General features: G+C 46.9%; 9 protein-coding genes and 1 non-coding gene across 10 annotated transcripts; 7 read left to right on the top strand and 3 right to left on the bottom strand.

Moving 5' to 3' along the window:
- Positions 1-286: 286 nt before the first annotated feature.
- C7M61_002918 (membrane insertase) lies at positions 287-1,288 on the bottom strand (the record flags this gene model as incomplete). The annotated part of the gene is made up of 1 exon (XM_024858274.1): positions 287-1,288. The coding sequence occupies one exon, from the start codon at positions 1,286-1,288 to the stop codon at positions 287-289; it is 1,002 nt and encodes a 333-aa protein (XP_024713680.1).
- Positions 1,289-1,533: 245 nt separating this feature from the next.
- On the top strand, positions 1,534-1,872 carry C7M61_002917 (transcription elongation factor; the record flags this gene model as incomplete). The annotated part of the gene is made up of 1 exon (XM_024858273.1): positions 1,534-1,872. The coding sequence occupies one exon, from the start codon at positions 1,534-1,536 to the stop codon at positions 1,870-1,872; it is 339 nt and encodes a 112-aa protein (XP_024713679.1).
- Positions 1,873-2,054: 182 nt separating this feature from the next.
- C7M61_002916 (uncharacterized protein) lies at positions 2,055-8,600 on the bottom strand (the record flags this gene model as incomplete). The annotated part of the gene is made up of 2 exons (XM_024858272.1): positions 2,055-6,082; positions 7,028-8,600. 2 exons carry the CDS (start codon positions 8,598-8,600, stop codon positions 2,055-2,057), a joined length of 5,601 nt encoding a protein of 1,866 aa, XP_024713678.1.
- Positions 8,601-8,833: 233 nt separating this feature from the next.
- Positions 8,834-9,598, bottom strand: TIP1 (transporter; the record flags this gene model as incomplete). Its single annotated transcript, XM_024858271.1, has 1 exon — positions 8,834-9,598. The coding sequence occupies one exon, from the start codon at positions 9,596-9,598 to the stop codon at positions 8,834-8,836; it is 765 nt and encodes a 254-aa protein (XP_024713677.1).
- An 886-nt stretch (positions 9,599-10,484) lies between these two features.
- C7M61_002914 (uncharacterized protein) lies at positions 10,485-10,958 on the top strand (the record flags this gene model as incomplete). Its single annotated transcript, XM_024858270.1, has 1 exon — positions 10,485-10,958. The coding sequence occupies one exon, from the start codon at positions 10,485-10,487 to the stop codon at positions 10,956-10,958; it is 474 nt and encodes a 157-aa protein (XP_024713676.1).
- Positions 10,959-11,363: 405 nt separating this feature from the next.
- Positions 11,364-11,456, top strand: C7M61_002913. The gene has a single exon. It is a non-coding gene; the product is annotated as a tRNA-Ser (tRNA).
- Positions 11,457-11,535: 79 nt separating this feature from the next.
- Positions 11,536-13,134, top strand: SRP101 (Signal recognition particle receptor subunit alpha; the record flags this gene model as incomplete). Its single annotated transcript, XM_024858269.1, has 1 exon — positions 11,536-13,134. The coding sequence occupies one exon, from the start codon at positions 11,536-11,538 to the stop codon at positions 13,132-13,134; it is 1,599 nt and encodes a 532-aa protein (XP_024713675.1).
- A 1,294-nt stretch (positions 13,135-14,428) lies between these two features.
- C7M61_002911 (uncharacterized protein) lies at positions 14,429-14,845 on the top strand (the record flags this gene model as incomplete). Its single annotated transcript, XM_024858268.1, has 1 exon — positions 14,429-14,845. One exon carries the CDS (start codon positions 14,429-14,431, stop codon positions 14,843-14,845), a length of 417 nt encoding a protein of 138 aa, XP_024713674.1.
- Positions 14,846-15,445: 600 nt separating this feature from the next.
- Positions 15,446-15,970, top strand: C7M61_002910 (uncharacterized protein; the record flags this gene model as incomplete). Its single annotated transcript, XM_024858267.1, has 1 exon — positions 15,446-15,970. One exon carries the CDS (start codon positions 15,446-15,448, stop codon positions 15,968-15,970), a length of 525 nt encoding a protein of 174 aa, XP_024713673.1.
- A 574-nt stretch (positions 15,971-16,544) lies between these two features.
- Positions 16,545-19,928, top strand: PSD2 (phosphatidylserine decarboxylase 2; the record flags this gene model as incomplete). Its single annotated transcript, XM_024858266.1, has 1 exon — positions 16,545-19,928. The coding sequence occupies one exon, from the start codon at positions 16,545-16,547 to the stop codon at positions 19,926-19,928; it is 3,384 nt and encodes a 1,127-aa protein (XP_024713672.1).
- Between the last annotated feature and the right edge of the window lie 60 nt (positions 19,929-19,988).

Genomic DNA, 19,988 nt, shown 5'->3' with positions numbered 1-19,988 from the left:
GCCTGCAAGATTTCGAAGCCTCATGGAATGCAGAAAAGCTCGCTCAAGGATGGATTTGGAGTTTTCATTTAGTGAAAATATTGATATGGTGGATTTATGGACTACTTCTGGGTGTTGCTGTGAGACTTAAAAGGTGTGTACATTTGTTGCACAAAATGGGGATACCCATGCTTTGTCAGCTGTGGATACACGCATCCACCTCTACGAGTTATGAGGTGAAAAATCTATGGAGATCGGGCTCCGGCCGCCTGGATATATACAGATTGAAATAGCAGCCGTGATACACCTACTCCCGAATGACAGGCTGCGCAGAAGGCAGTTTCAGCTTCTTGTAGTCCATACGTCTGTGAGGGGTGTAGTTCAATGGGAACACGAGGTCCAACACCACATTTTGCACCAACGAAAAGACCTGGGAACTGAGCCAATAAAGCGTCAATGCTGTGGGTGCATGCAAAGAAATGGCCATCAAAAAGACCACACCCATCCGAGACAAGTTACCCAAGGAGTCGAATATCGTAGGACGGAATGCTCTCTTTCTGCCTGGCGCCTTCATCAACAGAAACGTCTTCAAAGTCCATTCGACGTTCAGAATCGCCACAATTCCAATGGCGATCGGGAAAATATGCAAAGGATCAAGCGAAGTGAGGTCTGTGAACCACAATGCTCCTTCTTCGTAGAGAAGAGGATCTAGAGGTTTGTTGGCCAACGAGTCCCAAGTAGACCAGCCGCTTAGATTTCGAAACGTCATCGACATACAAACCCACAAGGGGATCTGGGCCGCAGGCAAGAAGAAGTTCTTATACAACTGCACGCCATGGTCCTTGAAGAGCTTCTTCTGTCTCTTTCTGGTTTCTTTCGCCAGGAGCACCATGATCTCGTCATATTTCATTTGTTTAGCCGGGTTAGTCATGATGGGAGATTTGTCGACGGCTTTGGCGGCCTTTTGGGCTTTTCTGGCTAGCTTCATACGCAAGATGGGTCCTGTTGCAGCCACTATAGGTCTCAAGGCGTTCTGTTTCTGGACCCTGAGTCGCTGCATCACCGCCAAGGGAAGCGTCCAGAGCCCTCGAAGGGTGAACGTTGTCAATGGAATCACCGCCCACCATGGAAGTCCAGATATGGTGTGGATGTGCTCGACGGACTGGGTGAGGATGTTGATGATAGCCGTCGGTTCAACGGAAAAGTGGCGATGCTGTGAGCGGGGGTATTGAGATATTGAAGGAAATGCTGAATTTCTAGGGAAACTCCTTAGACTTCTAGCAGGAGCTAGGGTTCCGATTCGTAGCATGGAGTAGTAGTGATGAAAAGTAGCGATGTACTGCACAGCTATCCAGATGGACCCCAGAAGTCACCATTAATGGACGGCAAAAACAGCTTTCTTGGGCTGTAAATCGACCAAAACAGACAAATATTGCTTTTATGTTTGTCCCTTGAAAGCCAGGTATCGTGGATCCCCCCTGGAGGGCCATCTTCCAAAACGCCTCACGTGACCAACACCTCTTTTCAGCGTTCTCCAGAATCTACCAACCAGCCATGTCCTCCAAAACAGAAAGAGCTTGCATGCTCTGCGGCATCATCCAGCCGTACAGACGTTTTCTAGAGACCGGCTGTCCCAACTGCGAGTCTGTTTTGCACTACGCCGATAACGAGGACGGCCAGATCCAGGACTGTACTTCTCCAGCTTTTGAAGGTCTAGTGGCTCTTGGAGACGACAACAAGGCATCGTGGGTGGCCCGCTGGCTCCGTATAGACTCCTTTGTGGCCGGATTGTATGCGGTCAAGGTGAACGGAAAGTTGCCTCCACACATCATCAGTGACTTGGAGGACCAGAACATCAGCTATAGACCTAGAGACGGCAGTGCCGAGGATTAGCTGCACAGAAAAAGAGTGTATTATATTTACATAGTAAGGAAAGGAATGATAGTTGTGCTGTAGGCCCCTCTGTTGGAGTTGGCCAAGACTGGTTGTGAGTTTGTGTAAATTAATTTTCACTCTAGAGACTGCCTCCATCTACAATAGACCATTTTCACTTTTATAATACAAATACAAAGGCTCTACATGTAGTGCCCTAGGGTCGTGGCAGTCTGCTGGAGCTTCTCCACGGTGGCTGTCTTGTCCCACTGGGAGCGGTCTGCCCAGATGATATCCATGAGCTTGGCCATGGCAAATTCGAGCTTTTCGACCGTGAAGCCCTCGGTGAGTTCCACCATGCGCTGTTCAAAGAAGGCTTCGGCCTCTGGAGGAATAGTCAATTGGCGGCTGGCATCAACGGCAAATTCACCTTCTGCCTCAGACTCGCTTTCTGGTTCTTCAGGTGCTGCAGCAAGCACAACCTTCTTTTCCTCGGAGACGGGATCCACGTCCATGGCGTCTGATGAGGCAGGAGGTTGCTGTGATTCAGTGGTCTGCTCGGCTTCTTCAACAGGCTGTGGCTTCTCTTCAACTTCGCCGTTTTCCTTTGGCTCTTCAGCAACAGTCTTCTCTGGCTCTTCTGTCACAGTCTCCTTTGGCTCTTCTGTCACAGGCTCCTTTGGTTCATCTGCGCCATCTTCCTTTGGTTCCTCTGCCGTTTCCTTAGGTTCCTCGTTTTCCACCTCATTCTCTTCCCTAGGCTCCTCGTTATTCTCGGCGTGACCATTGGAGTCGAGGTCCCTAGGAGGTGCTCCATCTTCAAGAAGACGAACAGGCTCAGGACCATTGAGCTCAGTCTCGGCTACAGCATTAGCAGCTTGCGTCTTCTCGAACTCCTCCTTGAGTTTCTTGTACTCCTCCACGAGTTTGGCCTGCTTCTCGATCTCCCTTACCCTAAGATCCTTACAGGCCTTGGCGAATTCGGGATTGTTGAAGTCGTCAATTCCAAACTGGGCATTGGTCATCATTTCGTTAGCCTTGAGAATTCTCTCCCTGTCACCAGAGTTGAAAGCGTCCTTCACGATCATTCTAACGTCTTTGAGGAACTGTTTCGCTTCTGAGTAGAAACCATTCCAGATTCTCTCTTCTATTGTATCCAAATCCATGTTGTAGAAGAATTTGCCGGTGTTCAACTCCTTAATCATGTTGGGGTGTTCTGGGTCTTCCGAGATGATGTATGCCACCTCGTATGTGATCATGGGGTTCTCCAAAATAGAAGGCTCGTACAAGTGGTGCAAGTAGCTTTCGTCAATGATTGGCTTTCTGAAACGCTTGTAACGGTTCTTGAAGAGATCCATCAATCCAGCGAGCTTGATCTTCAACAAGTTTTTCAACCTCTTGTCCTCGTACTCCTGCTGCTTGTCACGCTTTTTACCTAGCAGAGCCACGCTCACGGTCTCTGATGGTACAACCGGAAGCTCTTTCAACTTTCTCTTTGGCCTATTCGCCAAGTCATTGAGGAACTCAAATGGCTTCATCTTCAACGCGTTTTCTGCGGTTTGGAAAAACCTCCGTCTCGACTCAGCATTAGGGTTCTCCAAGAACACATTGTTGCTGTCACTCAGGATTCCGAGGGTGATTTTGATGTCAGATTCCAATTCGTGGAACTGTCTCTCAGCCATTCCTAGCAAAAGAATCTTCTCATTGCTCTTCAAGTTTCGAAGTAAGCCGGCGAGAGTTGCTTTTGCTGAGTGTGTCATGACATCGAACCATGTATCGATGTTTGGAATGAAGATGATGGAAGGCTGGTGTCTCCTGGCCTCGATGAAAGTTTGAACAATGCACAGTTCTGGGGTTCTTGTGACATCACCGAAAACGGTAGCAAGATCTAGGTTTTGCACTTGGAAACCTTCAAGTATGTTAAGAATGGCAGCACCAAGGTACTGTTGACCGGCACCTGGCTCACCGCATATAAGTAGATGGGGCTTGCAAATACGAGAGCTTTCCAAACTCTTGAGAAGCTCCTGTTTTCCGAAACCACCATCAGCATCATGAATTGTTGGGTCCAAGTACATGGCGTCCTCGAGATTGGTGAGTTTCTTCTTGCCGCCAATGCTCACCGAATCTGGAAGCAAAGCACTCAATTTGGAAACAATTTGATCAAGAGAGCCTTGAAGAATAGGTTGCAAACGTTCAGGGAGTGGAGCTGAACCTGTTGAAGTCGATCTAGCACTGGATGGCACAATCTTCTCGATTGCTCTCATGAAATCCTTAGCAATAACCTTGACCTTGGTAGGGTCCACCTTGAGCTTGTCGGTGGAGCGATAAATCTGAGGGTACTTTCTTTGAATCGAATTCAAGGCTGCCTCCGTGCAAAGAGCACGCAAATCGGCACCACCGTATCCCTTGGTGAGACCTGCAATCTTTTCAACAAAGACTGGAGATAAAGGAGGCTCCCACTTGCGTGTGTGGATCTTCAAAATCTGCTCTCTTGCACTCAAGTCAGGAAGTGGGAAGTAGAACTCTCTATCGAAACGACCTGGTCTTCTCAATGCTGGGTCTACAGAGTCGGGTCTGTTGGTAGCACCAATAACAATAACCTGACCTCTGTTGTCCATACCGTCCATGAGTGCAAGCAAAGTAGAGACGATACTGGCATGGATCTGTTCTTGCTTCGAGGAACGAACGGGCGCCAAACCATCGATTTCATCGAAGAAGATGATCGAGGGCTGTTGGTTCTTAGCTTCTTCGAAAAGCAACCTCAATTGACGCTCGGCTTCACCAACCCACTTACTCAAACAGTCTGCACCCTTACGCATGAAGAAAGTGATCTTTCTAGAAGGAGTGGAGCAACTTGCAGCAAGAGCTCTCGCCATCAACGTCTTACCTGTACCTGGAGGACCGTGGAAAAGAACTCCTCGAGGCGGTGTGATTGAGAAGTTTTGGTACAACTCGGGGTATAGAAGAGGCAAGGCCACCATTTCTTTGAGCTGGTCAATGTAGCCATCGAGACCGCCAACGGCAGAAAAGTCGATGTTCATATCGACGCCAAGAGGATCGGTGTCACTGAGACTATTCTTCTTCTTTCCCTTATCTCCCAATGCCTCTGCACCGACAACCTTTGTATTGTTGAGCATTCCAGAAGGAGCTGGAGCAGCGCTGTTGGCTGTCAAAGGCGTCTTACCCATTGAGCCACTCACAGAGGGTCTGGGCTGGGCACCTGCGCCAGACGAAGGTACGAATTCGTCATCAGAGGAGTCGGACTCGTTTCCACCGATCATGCTATTGCGGGCATCCGCTGGCATACCTGGGATGGGGATACCGCCAGGAGGGATATTCTGACCCAAGAGAGAGATGACATCGCTTCCACCGAAAGGACCTGCGGTGGGGAAAAGCAACTTTCTGAAATCGCTCTTATTGCCCACGTTCTTTCTGTTTCTCTTTGGAGGTGGAACGAACCTGGCCGCACTCAAGGCGTCCAAATCGTGGTCGTTTTGAATAGCTGGTGGGATTGTGTAGTCGACCTTCTCTCCACGCTCTCTGAGCTTATGCTTGACTGGACTTTCTTCCTCTGGTGACAGATCGTACAAGTCCTTGATTTCCTGGTTGATATCTTCCTCCTGCTCCTCTTCGTCGTCTTCAAGGTCGTCCGCACGCGTAAGGCGTTTTCTGGATCTCCGTGGCTCAGCCAGCCGCGATCTGGACTTGGGCTTTCGCCTCAGTCTGTTTTTGCTTGTGGAGCTGTAACCATAGTAGTCGTCCTCCTCGCCATCCTCCTCAGGTGCGATAAACTGCTTCTCTCGTAGCCTTTCAAGAAAAGCGTCATCTTCTTCAAAAGCATCGCTTTCGTTTTCCGACTCGTTACTGAGCTCGTCTTCCTTGAAGTCTGAGTCCTCTCCATCTGCATTCAGCCTGAGGCGTTTCGACAGTCTTCGACTCTGAGCCCGCAGTCTTTTCGTAGGGATTACCTCGTCTTCATCATCGAAGTCCTCGTCTTTGGCGTCATCTTCTTCTGGTGCTGATTCTGGTTCTTCGGGCTCTTCAGGTTCCAATTCGTCCTTCACCTCGGGCTCCTCCTTGGGTTGTGCTGGAGCGTCAAAATTCTCATCTTCTGAGTCTTCAAGGTACGAGACCTGTCTTCTGGAACGACGGCCCGAGGTCTCGTTTTCGTCGTCACTACTAGCCAAATGCCTAGAGCTCCGTGTTGGTCTGACCATTTCTTTGGCTCTGGCTGGGTTGTAGGATAAAGTTACTGGGACGATGATTGTGGAAAGATTTGTAAAGTGCCAATGCTTTCAGCCAGCTCTCTGCACTTTTGGAGTGTGTTTTTTGTACTGTTTGGAACACCAGGGAGCTTGGTATTTTCACAGCCAGTGTCGGTTTTTGAGATACCGCAACGCTGTGGTCACGTGACGCGGGCCTTTCTGGAAAGGCTATTAAAGGTGCCGTTATTTCACGCCACAGACCGAATTTGCCAAAATATATTAGATATTCGTGTTCCTGGGCTCTTCAGCTGTCTAGCCGTGCCCCTTTTGGCCCACTTTCCTGCACCCAATGTGGTTTCAGCAGACCCCCCAGAAACGCTCGTTCAACTAAGCGTGTTTGCAGCCACGTCAAAACGGCCCGTATTATTATGTACGCCGAAAATCTGACAGCCTGGTGGACGCCGGTCCTGCAGAATGGACGTGTTCGAAGCGTCCTCGTCTTTCTTTTTTCATCCAGCCGTTCGCTTATCACTAAATACGACCTTTGACGTGCCCCACGTTACACCAAAGAGGAAATCGATGAGGATCTTGATGAGATGGTTTTGCTGCTTGTGCACCGTTGTCGTGAAGATGGGAAAAAGTCGGTTTTTGGAGATTTACGGGTTTTTCTACATGTAGGTTATTTGCGTTCATTAAGAATAACGATGTCAGTCAAATTTGGTCAGTCCATATTCTTGAAGTGGGGTGGAAGGTGACGGTGTTCTTGTCGAGATGGTGGTTTCATGGGTCGTGCGCGCACCGCCACATCCAGAGTCCCATTGGCTGCGAATTGTGGTTCTAGCGTGATAGAAAATACACGGTCACCAATTTACAGTGGATTTGTGGAATTTTATCTTTTCCTGATTACGATAAGGAAGTCCCTTCTCTATTATCTATGTACATGGCACAATTGCGCCTCTAGTCTTTGGCACCCTCCCGTGGCTTCACCTTGTGCATCAACTTCTCTTCATACTTGCGATTGGAACCGTCTCCATACGTCAAATCGGCGCCTATCTTAGCATGTTCTAGTGTTCTCTTGCTCTTATCGATTCCTAGCCGGCCAAGAATCTTTTCGGTCAAGTCAGGCATGTATGGCTGAGCACAGAGCGTTGTTACCCTGATACCCTCCGTCGCTAAGTACAACAAATAATTCCGGATGGTTCGCTCAGGCGAGGGACCGTCTCCAACATGCTTGTTGTACAGCCATGGCTCTGTTGCTTGGAAAAACTCATTTGTCGAGTCGACAACTCTCCACCACTCCTTCAAGGCCTTCATATGGTCAAACAGCGCCAACGAACTGTCCATAGTTTGTTGAAGGCTGTCAATGCTTCTCACGAGTTCGTCTCGTAACAAAAGAACCTTTTCCTTGTCCAGATCGGTCACATGGTCCTTCCTCAACAACTCGTCAATATTGTCAAACTCGCCCGTCGCTGCCTGTTGCAAGCCACGAGAAATCTCAAAGTTTGGAGCACAAACTCGAGAGGTCAAATTGGCGAATTTGTTCAAAAGCATTGCTCTGTGATGAAAGAACCCACTCTCGCTGAAGTTGCTGTCTGTATTTATGTTGGACTGCTCCATCAAGAAGAAACGCAATGGATCAACGCCATAGTGGTCAGCCATGGCATAGGGATCAACCACATTTCCAATGCTCTTACTCATCTTTTTGCCGTCGCAAAGCCAGTGGGAATGCACAAAGATCGTCTTTGGAAGTTTGATTCCAGCAGCCAAAAGAAAGATCGGCCAATATATACAATGGAATCTCATGATATCCTTGCCAATGACGTGATGAGCGGGCCAAATGTTTTCCAACGCTTTTGTGTCTGCTTTCGGGTATCCTGCTGCGGTCAAGTAGTTCAAGAGGGCGTCAAACCACACATAGACCCTTTGATTTGAGTCGTTTGGAACTTCAATACCCCATTGGAGTCTGGAAGTGTGACGAGAAACAGAGAGATCTTGTAATTGGCCCTCTCGTAACTCCTCTAAAATCTGCTTCCTTCTAGGCTCTGGTTGAATGAAATCAGGCGTCTCTTCAATGTACCGTATAAGCTCTTCCTGGTATGCTGATAAACGAAAGAAGTAGTTCTCTTCCTCCTGGTAAAATACCTCGTTTCCGGTTTCTTTGGAGATTCTGATGGTTTTTCCATCCTTGGTGATCTCTTCCGTCTGAGATTCAGGGTAGAAAGCCTCATCACTGACACAGTACCAACCGCTGTGTTTTCCCTTGTATATGAGCCCCTTATCCATCATTATGTTCCAAAAGTGCCCCACTGCTTCCACGTGGTCAGCATCTGTAGTTCTGATGAACCTCAGGTACTCGATCTTCATTGTCTGGGCGAGATGCTTGAAATTCTGTGAAACCTTGTCCACCAATTCTTTGGGAGGAATGTTTTGCTTCTCAGCAACTCCCTGAATCTTCAATCCGTGCTCATCTGTGCCGGTGAGAAAGTAAGTTTGACGTCCTTCTTTGAGTTGTTCCCATCTTACCCTTGTATCAGCTAGAAGCATGGAATAGAGATGTCCGAGATGGGGACTGGCATTGACATAGAATATGGGTGTTGTGACATAGAACGGTTTGGAAGTCTGTCGTATGGACCGGCTAAACTGCCGAAATATGACGGATTTCATGAATATCACTGGAGGTTGTCTGGTATGATATTGTGAGCATGCAGGCCAACCAGAGGAAAGATACCGAGTTCCACTATCAACACAGCTAGTATGTTGTATTACTCTATATATGGTTAAGATGAATAGCTTTTGGTTTCAGCGTGCTTAGAATCGACGAAGATTGCCATCAATGCAAACACTGAGTAGAAGAGACCGAGGGGGTATGCAATCAAGGACCGCATATTGTGCAACTTCAAAGCCGTGATGAAAAGGCCGGAAGCGCTGAAAGTACACCAGAACACAGCAAATGCACTCAATAGATAGCCAATAGTGGAGTCTAACGATACCACAAGCCCTAACGCACATATGAACACCAAAGGCAACAAGCAATAGCCGACTATAGATGCTGAACGAGTCAAGTCAATTTGGACCTCGTTGCTCATGAGTTTGAAAAGGTAATGCAAGCTTACAATGCCAAACACACCCACACCGTAGACGTAGCCAAACTGGACTTTACCGGATAATAGTAGCAAAGTGCCGAACAACAACACAAACAAGATAGGGCCCGCCAAATCAGAATCGCTCATAATCTCTGGGTTCACATCTCTTTGGATAGGGTTCAACACGGCTAGCGTCTTGCCCTTGATATGCAGAAAGTTGATACCCAATTCCTCCAACAATGGAGGTTCGCCCGGGTATCCCGAGGTACCGAATGCTGCAATAATTCCAGGTGTAAGTTCACCACCCATGTCGCCGGAAACGTCGAAATGTGATCCGAACATCGTGTCCATTGAACCCATATTTGGACTGGATACAGAAGGTTGCTGATACGCCTGGTTGGCGTAATTGGACTGATAAAATTGCATATTGTCCGAAGGATTCTGCTGGTAGTATGCCATTGTGTCCCGGTTGTCGATTAGTGGTATTTCAGGGAATAAAGTAGTGGAAGTTGATGTTGTTGTAAGTGAATCCGAGGTGAAGTTTGACGTGTGAGCTCACGTGATTGATCTGCAAATGTTGCCAATAAATGGATGAATTCGATCGGAAATAGCCAATCTTGAAGCTTTCTGGTTTTAATTTTGTATTCAAAGTTCTATTATAGGTCAATTGGGCTTTTTTCCACTTCTTGTTCACGTTTGCATTATTTTGTTACTTAGTGCGAGACACATAGCAAAACCAAGAATCCTTTCGCATTCAACAGTTGTAAAGCCCCAGTCAAATATAAAGTATGGATTTTTATTTTTTTAACAAAGATGAAAATTTTCTTCCTCGAGTACAATCTAAATAACATTGAAATAGCTTGAAACGAAAAAAATAGTAGAGAAGAGAAGAGAAGTCTTCACAATGGCTCAGACCCTGGGAAGTGAGGCTAAAAGTGGACCTTTCTGGCACATCTTCGGCCTAGTAACGTAAAATCATCATCCTTCCAACTGTTGCTTTTAAATACTCTCGATAAAAAGGACATTCACTGAATCGGGAAAGCTCAGGCTTATGAATCAAACGAGTAAAGCACTAAGGTATCGGAGTCCGCTCTTCCAGGAAAGTTCGTAAGGAGATCTCTAAAAGATCATACTAGTCCACCTCTCCACCTCCAATCCTTAGTAGAAGTGGAGGATAGAGTCCGCTTTAGTTACTGCACATGCCTTGCTAAGTCCCTGAATATTTAATGCCTTGCTTGAATATGACTATTAGGATGCCAGTCCTGCTGTTAAAAATGGCTGCAAAAAATGGTTCTCAAAAGTATAAATGCGCCGCTTCCCCAGTCCCACGCACACATCCAAAAAAATGGCAAAGAAGAGAAGTGGAAACCCAAGAAAAAGAAAACCAAAGCAGAAATCAGCGAAATCCTCTAAGCGTGATCTAGAGAAACTGGCGCAGCCGCCACTGGAGGAGATTTTTGAACGGAAGGTCACGTTGGAGAGGATCTCGAAGTCGTTGTCAAAGCACGATAAAACGCTGTTTGATTGCTTCCTATTTCCATTGTCCGCCATGAGAGCATTTTCGGAAGCAGACGACGACAGTTTTTCTCACTTTGAAGAAAGGCCGGACTGTATCATGGAGATGATGTTTGGGGCTGAATCCCGAATTGCAAAGATCATGCTTGAGCAGAGAAGGCAAATAGAGGCCTGGAAGACAAGTGGAGCGCTCGTGGATGCTCCGTTTAAGGAAGTAGCATGCACTTTCTTAGAAGATGCCGCCACCAAATTGCTGGAGTTAAATATCCAGGATCATGAGATATTGCCTTCCGAGCTTGACTGAACCGATTCAAAGGTGTGAACTAGCCAGGGAGATGCCGCTATTCCCATTTTGAAAGCTGGAGGTTCTTGTCTACTTTCATAGAAAACCGGTTCCGTATTGCACTTCTTTGCTGTAGCCGTAGAATATAGCCAAACAAAGTGTTTGACCCTTGGGTGGAGTCCAATTTACAAATTGTGGGTAGAATACACCCTGACTATGGCTTGTTGTGGTTCAATTGACACCGACGTGGGGATCTATACCTATTATGAGCCATAAGTAGCTCAATTTTGGCGCTAGAAAGCTCAAAATTTGTCAGAGAATTACTGAGACAGGCTAAAGAAGATCTATGATTAGAAAGATTGCCAATTCCCTAAAGTCCTGATTTTACCTGATATATTAAACATTTTGGACTCTATGGTACTGTCCGTTACAGTGGCCGAGTGGTTAAGGCGACACCCTGCTATTTCGCAGCTCAGGTGTTGGGCATTGCCTGCGCAGGTTCGAATCCTGTCTGTAACGCTTTCTTTTTATCGTGCTCGATTTTTTATCAGTACTGATGCGGCCCTGAAAAGATCGTTCACCTTCTATAGTGGCCACCATGTCCCAATCGCTTATTGTGTTTGAGCCCTCAGGCAAGGTGCTTCACCAAGTTAATAACAAGATTTCCCCCTTCAACGACCTCATTTACAGCATTGTCAATGACAGCCACACAGAGTTGAATCCAGGCTTTTACACCACACTGGCTTCTCAGAAAAGGTTCTACGCTTTAAAGAAAGCCGGCATCTACGCTGCCGTTTATCTTGATGTTGTCACGACCCTAGACAGCGATAAAGTAAGACAGTGTCTTCTGGATGTCTTGAGGACTTACACGGTAGTCACCGAGGAGGATGAAACAGACTCACTGAAATTGACCAAGCTCATTGACTACCAGTTCAACCAATTGACCAAATTGAAGACTGGCGCCGCTGTGACAGAGAAGGCTCCTGTTGCAGAGAAGTCCACAAAGCCCGAGCCCAAGGAAAAAGCAAAGAAGAAGGGTGCCAAAACTATGAGAAAATGGGTCAATGGAGAGATGGTCGAGGTTCAGGAAAGCAGCATATTGGATTACTCAGAGGGCAAAGGCGACTCGACCGACGCCTTCAGTGGCGCCGAGGAGGCCATCTCTGTGGATAACTCCAACTTTCAAAGAAGAGACGACCTAGTGTTGGTCAGTGAGCTTCAAGATATCTTGGGCGAAGAGAGTGATGAGGACGAGGATGCCCCCAAAACCATGACAAGCACGTTTTTCGGCAAGGTGTCGTCCTACTTTGGCGGCGCTGCCGATATCAACGATGTTTCAAAGAAGTTCTACGACCAGCTCATATCCAAGAATATTGCACCTCCAACAGCCACTGCCATTCTCGACAAGATCAAAGCCAACATAGGGAAGAAAAGTGTCACGGTTACTGAATTCAAGCTGGTGCTCACCGAGGAGCTCACCAAAACCCTTACTCCTAATGTCTCCACCGACCTTCTTTACGATATCAAGCGCAACAGTGCGGGCAAGAAGCGCCCTTACGTCATCTCTGTTGTCGGTGTGAATGGTGTGGGCAAGTCTACGAACTTGGCAAAATTAGCATACTGGTTCTTGCAGAACAACTTGAATGTGTTGATCTGTGCCTGTGATACATTCAGATCTGGTGCCGTTGAACAGTTGAAGGTTCACGTCAACAACTTGCAAAGACTCAATGCCAATTCAGCCACCGAGTCAAAGATCGATTTGTTCGAAAAAGGTTACGGAGGGGGTGATCATGTTGTCAACACTGCCAAACTGGCCATCAATCATGCACAGGAAGAAGGTTACGACATTGTCTTGATTGATACCGCTGGTAGGACACACTCCAACGCTAAGCTCATGGCTCCTCTCAAGAAGTTTGGTGATGCTGCCAACCCAGACAAAATTATCATGGTGGGAGAGGCTCTCGTGGGAACCGACTCTGTGGAACAGGCGGTCAATTTCAACAACGCCTTTGGTAACAGGCGTAACCTCGACTTCTTCATCATCTCCAAGGTTGATACGGTGGGTGATTTGGTTGGTTCGATGATAAACATGGTGATGGCTACCCGAGTGCCTATCTTGTTTGTGGGAACAGGACAAACATACACCGACATCAAGAAGCTCAGTGTTAAGAGCGTTGTTGATATGCTCACTAGATGATCGCATCTACAATTACTGAACTACACCTGCAATTATGGCATTGCACATTAGGATACATTGGGTTTCCAATGGAGAAGAGCATTTAATTCACGAAAGCATAATAGCAGTCGATGTGCCCGACAAAATAGCATTGTCAAGGATCTAGCTTCCGATATTTTACCTGAAGGTTGCCAAAAAACTGGATTCTATAAACTTGCTGCAACTCTATTATTATCAACCCTTGCACCATGCTTGGGACGGCAGATATGGGCACTTTATTTAATAACCAATACACCAATCGAATGCCATAAATAGGTCGAGCTGGCTCTTCTGTAGCTCTAAAAGCAGATTGATCAAGAGACGATGACGGAAAGCTATGCTTCAAAATTTTATAGCGAAGATCAGCCCTACAGACACCTTCCTCGAGCTTGGTTGCAAGGCAGACACACTAAGTATAAGACGCCGTTTAAACCACGGTTCCTGGAGCTCTATGCTCGTTCAATTAGAGAGCTTATTACACTGATGTGGACGAGTTTCTCATTTGAGTTTGGTATAATCTCGGTGATAGAGAGAGGTTTGAGATGGTCGGAGTCCTCAATCACGGTTTGTCCGTTTTGCAATTTACTGTTCTTGAGTGGCAAGATTGGAGACCCAAAGGCGAGTTTTTCCAAGACTACCCTCGATATCAAGCGATCTATGGAAGCATCTTACGTACCTGTAAGAAACTCTGGTGTCAAGCTCATGATTTCAGGGCTGCATTCAATAAGGCACAATTTGTCTGCCGTTTGGGGCAATTATACAATATCGAGAGTTGGTTCCAGGGATCAGAAGACCCTACCCCTGAGATACTACATATCATGAGGATGTGTCTCAAACAAATCTTTGATACATTGGGCGAATTAGAAGGGCAATTACGTCTGATGTTAATTTATTTGCTTCCATTTTGCCTGGAATTATTTGGGGGATGATCAAACAATAAAAAAGAACTTGCAGAGAGTGATAAAATATCTCGATCGTAATCCATGTGTAAATCCACTTCGCTTCTAGACTACAAAAGGTGACATGATCGCTTGCTGAGAAGGACTACCGAAGAAAGATGCCGCAACAGAGATGTACGGGGGAGAATTACCATTTGAGATGTACGTGGGAGAGATACAATTTTTTCAAATTTCGAGGGTATAATTTGTGGTACGGGGTGTATCGAAGATTAGACCCGAGTGACGTATATGAACCGGGACGACAGACCTATTGGTCAGGAAAAATTGAAGTGTTTGATCGCTGGATCGACTCACAATACTTCCTCGATTTGATTTGTATGACAATCGGGTGGATAAAGTTCCGCTTCGCCGAGTTCAAGGAAAAAGCACTTGATAAATCAATCTCGAACGATCAATTGCACTTGGCATTCGGGGGACTTTGCGCAGACCTTCAATGGATTTACGAATATATTCTTGAGAAGAAAACTGACAAGTTGCCCAAGGATTTTGCCAGACCTTTGGAAAGAATCAAGAAAGACGCAGAAATGCTTAAAGAACTCATTCGTGTAGTTCGAACTTACGCCATTGTCCTTCTGGAGCAGACCGATAGGGACCCGATTAAAGACATTGCGCCGCAATTGGATGCCTTCAACTTTTGCGTCCACATTGCACGAGGTGACATTCAACGTGCCTTCGATTTTGGGTATTATTACCCATATAAGAAAAGACGTCCTCCTTACAGTAGTGCAGTCTGAATCTGCGGAGGAATAGTACCAGGCTCTATTCAAGACCTTCAGTCAGGATGAATTGTGTGTTCTACCACGTTAATAAGGTAATCAACAATTCACAAGTACTTGTGTAACTTGTGTAGAGCCAGGCCAAATTGACCATGTCTACCATCAGCTGTATTGACTGTGCTACTGGTGGCTGCTCTATTTAGTTCACATTGCGCAATTGAGCCCTTTTTATCGAGAAAAGTAACTGTATCTCGAGATACAGAGCAGGAATGATGTTAATAGTAGCCATAAGTGACGGCTCTCGAGCAGCAGTAAGAAACGTGTATAGAAAGCCAGACATTTAAAAGTACGTTTGCTGTAGACGTCTCCGTTAAAAATATCCAGCAGAAAGAGTCACGCAGAATATTCGGAGAACATTCAAATACTTCTACAACATCAAGGCCATTGTAAATGAGCGATAGTGATTCCAACGAGGTTTTAAAAGATTTCTCGGTACCCCGATATCATAAGAAACTGGATGAAAAGAGAAAAGTAGCCAGGGCTTTGGCGCTTTCTCAACTGGAGATGCCATCCCTGTGGCTGCAGTTTTCTCTGTTGCAAAGCCATGAAGTCCAACTTATGGGCGAGGTTTGCAAGCTTAAAGTACAAGTGCAAGCACTTGAAGGGCTTTTGCTTCAATATTCGGGCGTGATGAGGGATCAGATGAAGAATTTCACCGAATCAGACATCTTGACAATGCAAACCGGCTTTGCAGCCAACTACAGCGTTCTCATCAAGGCGATCAATGACCTCAGTGAAGAGTCTCAAAGCAAAACATTCATACGTCAAGAGATGAAGAAAATGGTGCAGTTTGGCAGCTCACTCAGGACGCTAATTGACGAAAAGCTTCTCACCATCAAGCGAGACGATAACGGCTTCTGGGTATCAGAAACACTATTTGTGTACCATGAAATTTACAAAATTCTGAGCAAGTTGCAGAGGCACTTGGAAGGAGTCAATCAGCGGTTTGCGCTGGCTTACAGGGAGGTTGTGTCTGAAGGTTGTAAAAGGTACATGGAGTGTCCGAAGCCTGATAATCCAACGTACTGGCAGGAGATACTATTTTACACCGGCAAGTACCACGACGCCAGTTTCTTTGGGTAGTCCATGCGTGAGACCAAGTACTTTCTAACAGTTTCTGCTTAATACCAATAAATAAAACAATCATCTGTAATGGCCGTTTTTCATGAACCTCCTGGTTAGGGTGACCGGTTGGATCTCCTCACTGCTACGTCATAGCTGCGACTGTGCCGGCTCGGCTATGCATTAAGAAGGACGGTGCCATTGTCAAGACCACGGCTAGCAATTGAAGCCGTTTTTTTCCAAATCATCAATTCAAACTTAAACTCCAACGTTCGTAAATTTTCCGTATTTCCCCTCCACTAAACTTTGTGTTTTCCCCATCGAGCCTTCCGTCAGAGCTTATCGTGGAAATCTGCACCGCGCGAATGTTTGCACCCATATCCTGGCCGGCAAACACTGGTATACGGACAAAAAAGACATACACAACATTCTTCCTCTTTCGCTATTCCCTGTGAACGAAAAAACCACAAGTCTGTTCTCCCCTTCCACCTCCAAAATCGTCTTTGTACCTCTGGTGGCCGCAGGCTGTGCGAAAAGCAAAACGGGCTAACCGATCTCCATCGTCAGATCCAAGGGTCCAGCAGGCCATACAACCATGATACTCCGCCGCAAATCGAAAAAAGCTCCCGGCTTGAAGCTCAAGGTCACCGCCTTTCGAGCCGCAGACCTCTGCTTGCCTGAATCGTACAAGGGCAAGCTGGTCAATGCTGCATTGCTAGTTCAGCTCAACAACTTCAAGAAGAGAAGCAGAAGGAAGCTCAACACGTCACACCCGCTGTGGGACGACGAATTCACCATTTCATTGAAAAACGGCGACTGCTCGCAGCTCCTCACGCTTTCCGTCTGGAGCAAGCTGGCCCGCTCTAAAACATACCTAGGTGAGGTCAGACTATTGCTTTCTGAGATCTTCGCTGACGGCACGGCCACACCGGCAAAGTGGTACAAGCTCTTCTCGAGCCGACACGAGCACAGCTTTGTCACGGGGCTGTTGCTTCTATCCTTTGAGCTTTTCGTGAAGGAAGGAATAGAACTCAAAGAAGGCGGCACGCCAGGCCCTCAACTCAAGGTGACTCCGCCCACCCAGCACAATTTGGCCACGGAGTTCCCGTCCACGCCTCCTCGAGAAAGCACGCCTCTAGCGGACGATTTGGCAGCACTAGATGTTTCAGAAACAGAGGATTCACCTACAGACGTGAAACTGGCCTTCAGAGCCTGGCTCGATTCGCTCATGTATAGGGAACTCAGCTCTGTGGCCAATCCGGACGAGCAGAGCTTCTACGCCGACGTCAATGGCCAGATGCTGGACATAGCATTTACCGATGCCTCAGAGGCAGAATCCATTGAGTCGCCCAGGAAACCCAAACGGTCCACCTCGGACTCGAGTCCTCGACAGTTTCTTCAGCACAGTCAGTCTCAGCAGCTTTTTGGCGAATTGTACAAGACCGATAATCACTTGAAGGTTGTTACTGACGAAGGAGAAGACTCCGCTAGTATGTCTGAGGCATCTTCCGCTACTAGTGTGGGCTCCATTTATGCCAGTGAAGGCGGTGGCCTCTATTCAGATAACAACTTGAGTGGTCTGGAAGCTCCCAAAAAACGCAGATTCAGAAAGAAGAGAGTCACGTCCAGCTACAAACTACAGAACAGAAAAGTCAAGGGAGTCCTTTTCGTGGAGATTCTACTGGTTACGGATTTGCCGCCGCTTCGAAACTTCACCAGGACCACGTTTGACATGGACCCGTTTGTCGTGGTGACATTCGGAAAGAAAACCTTCAGAACAAGCTGGAAGCGTCATACCTTGAATCCGATCTACAACGAGCGTCTTGCTTTTGAGATCCTCGAGCATGAACGCAACTATAACGTACAATTCTGCGTGCTTGATAAGGACCACTTCTCATTCCATGATAAAGTGGCAGATGTATCTATTCCAATCTCAGAACTCATGGATGTTGCACAAGAACAGGATATCGAAGCATCTTCAACAGCATCCAAACCTTCTGCCGGCTCAAATGCCAGTACAACTTCCATACCCAGACCGCCCTTCAGCTCTAGTGCCAGCTCCAAAGCTGTTCCTAGTTATATGCTGATTGAGCGCACAAAGCTGGCTAGTTCTCTCGCATCTGTCAACGACACCAGTGGCTCCCAAAATAACGTCATGTCAATGGCCGAGGACCCTAACATTGTGACTACATCGAGGAAGAAAAAGTTCAGAAAGCGCCAATATTCGCTTAAATACATTGACACCTCCCACTTCAAGACTCTTGATCTTGCATTGACCCTTCACAAGGAGAAGCTTGCTGCAAACCATGCCACTACCATCCGCATTCGTGCAAGATATCTCACCTACGAGAACCTCCGAAGAGACTTCTGGGCGATTCTCTTGGAACAGTTCAATGTGAATGAAACTCCAGGGCAGCTCGATTATATCGAACTCATCTCGCTCCTCGACACCCTTGGATGTGACAACAGTGATGACATTGTCACGAAGTTTTTTACTAAACTTGACCGATCACCTTGGGGAGGTGACACACTCTCCCACGATGAAATCATCGACTGCTTGGAAGATTACTTGCTTCACGAATCAGAGGGTCAGATTTTTGAAATACACAAGTGTCCAATTTGCTGCAAGAAGCGTCTCTCGAAGAAGCAGGACCAAGATATCATCACTCACGTTGCCATTTGCGCTTCGAAAGATTGGAGTATCGTCAGCAAGCTCTTGAACTCCTCATTTGTTACTCCACAGGCTGCCTCCAAACGTTGGTTCACCAAAGTCTTGATCAAGTTGACGTATGGAAAGTACGGTCTTGGTAGCAACTCTGCCAACATTTTGGTGCAAGATAGGTCAACGGGTATCATCATGGAGGAGAAGATGAATGTGAGTGTCAGACTTGGTATTCGTCTTCTTTACAAGGGCCTCGACAAGGCCAAGACCCGGCGTATCAGAAACCTCCTCAAAAAGATGAGTGTCAAGCAAGGCGTTAAGTTTGACCTGTCCCAGCTGAAAGCTGACATCAATTCATTCATTAAGTTCCACAAGCTCGACTTGAGCGAGTGCCTCATAAGTGACCCGCTGAAGTTTGAGACCTTTAATGACTTCTTCTACAGAAAGCTTCGACCAGGAGCCAGACCAGTGGAGGCACAGAGCGAGGAGAGAATCGCTGTTTCTCCAGCTGACTGTCGCTGTACCACATTTGTCACCGTTGACAGTGCTACTGAACTTTGGATCAAAGGGCGCAACTTTAGCGTCGCTAAGCTCTTCAATGGTAACTTCATCGGACTTGAAGATACTGACTTATACAGCTCAGGAAAGTGCAGCATAGGTATTTTCAGGTTGGCTCCTCAAGACTACCACAGATTCCATTCGCCTGTGACAGGAAAAATTGGGCCGATTAAGTACATCGAAGGAGAGTACTACACTGTCAACCCAATGGCCATCAGATCCGATTTGGATGTTTATGGAGAGAATGTCCGAGTGATTGTGCCAATTGAGACCGAGCACTTTGGCACAGTTGTTATGGTTGCGGTTGGTGCCATGATGGTGGGCTCTACGATCATCACTGTTGAGGAAGGCCAAACGGTGAACCGGGGTGACGAAGTCGGATACTTCAAATTCGGAGGATCAACCGTGCTTCTTCTTTTTGAAAACAGCAAATTCACGTTTGACCACGATCTTGTTGATAACTCGTCCCTGTGCGTGGAGACCTTGGTGAGGGTGGGTCAGAGCATTGGCCATTCACCCGACATTGAGGAGTATAAGCGTGAGAGAATCGACTTCAGCAAACAGCCAAAGGATATCAAGCTTCACATCATTCGTGCCATCACAGGAGGCGATCTCAACAACATGGAAGAGTTGGGCAGTTGGGAAAGTCAAAACATCAAAATCACCGACGAGGATGTCCGGCAGTTGATGGCAGAAGAGGAGGACGACTTGGAAGGAGATATTGGCAGTTCAGACGAGGAAGGCTCGCTAGACGAGTAATCGAATCATGTTTGTTCAAAGGGGTATTAGTAATGCTTGCATTGAGTACATACATGGGGT

The sequence above is a fragment of the Candidozyma pseudohaemuli genome, assembly GCF_003013735.1.
Source record: "Candidozyma pseudohaemuli strain B12108 chromosome Unknown scaffold00006, whole genome shotgun sequence".
In the NCBI taxonomy this organism is placed as follows: Eukaryota; Fungi; Ascomycota; class Pichiomycetes; order Serinales; family Metschnikowiaceae; genus Candidozyma; species Candidozyma pseudohaemuli.
The sequence above is the reverse complement of the archived record's forward strand: the minus strand, read 5'-3'. Positions and strand labels throughout refer to the sequence as shown.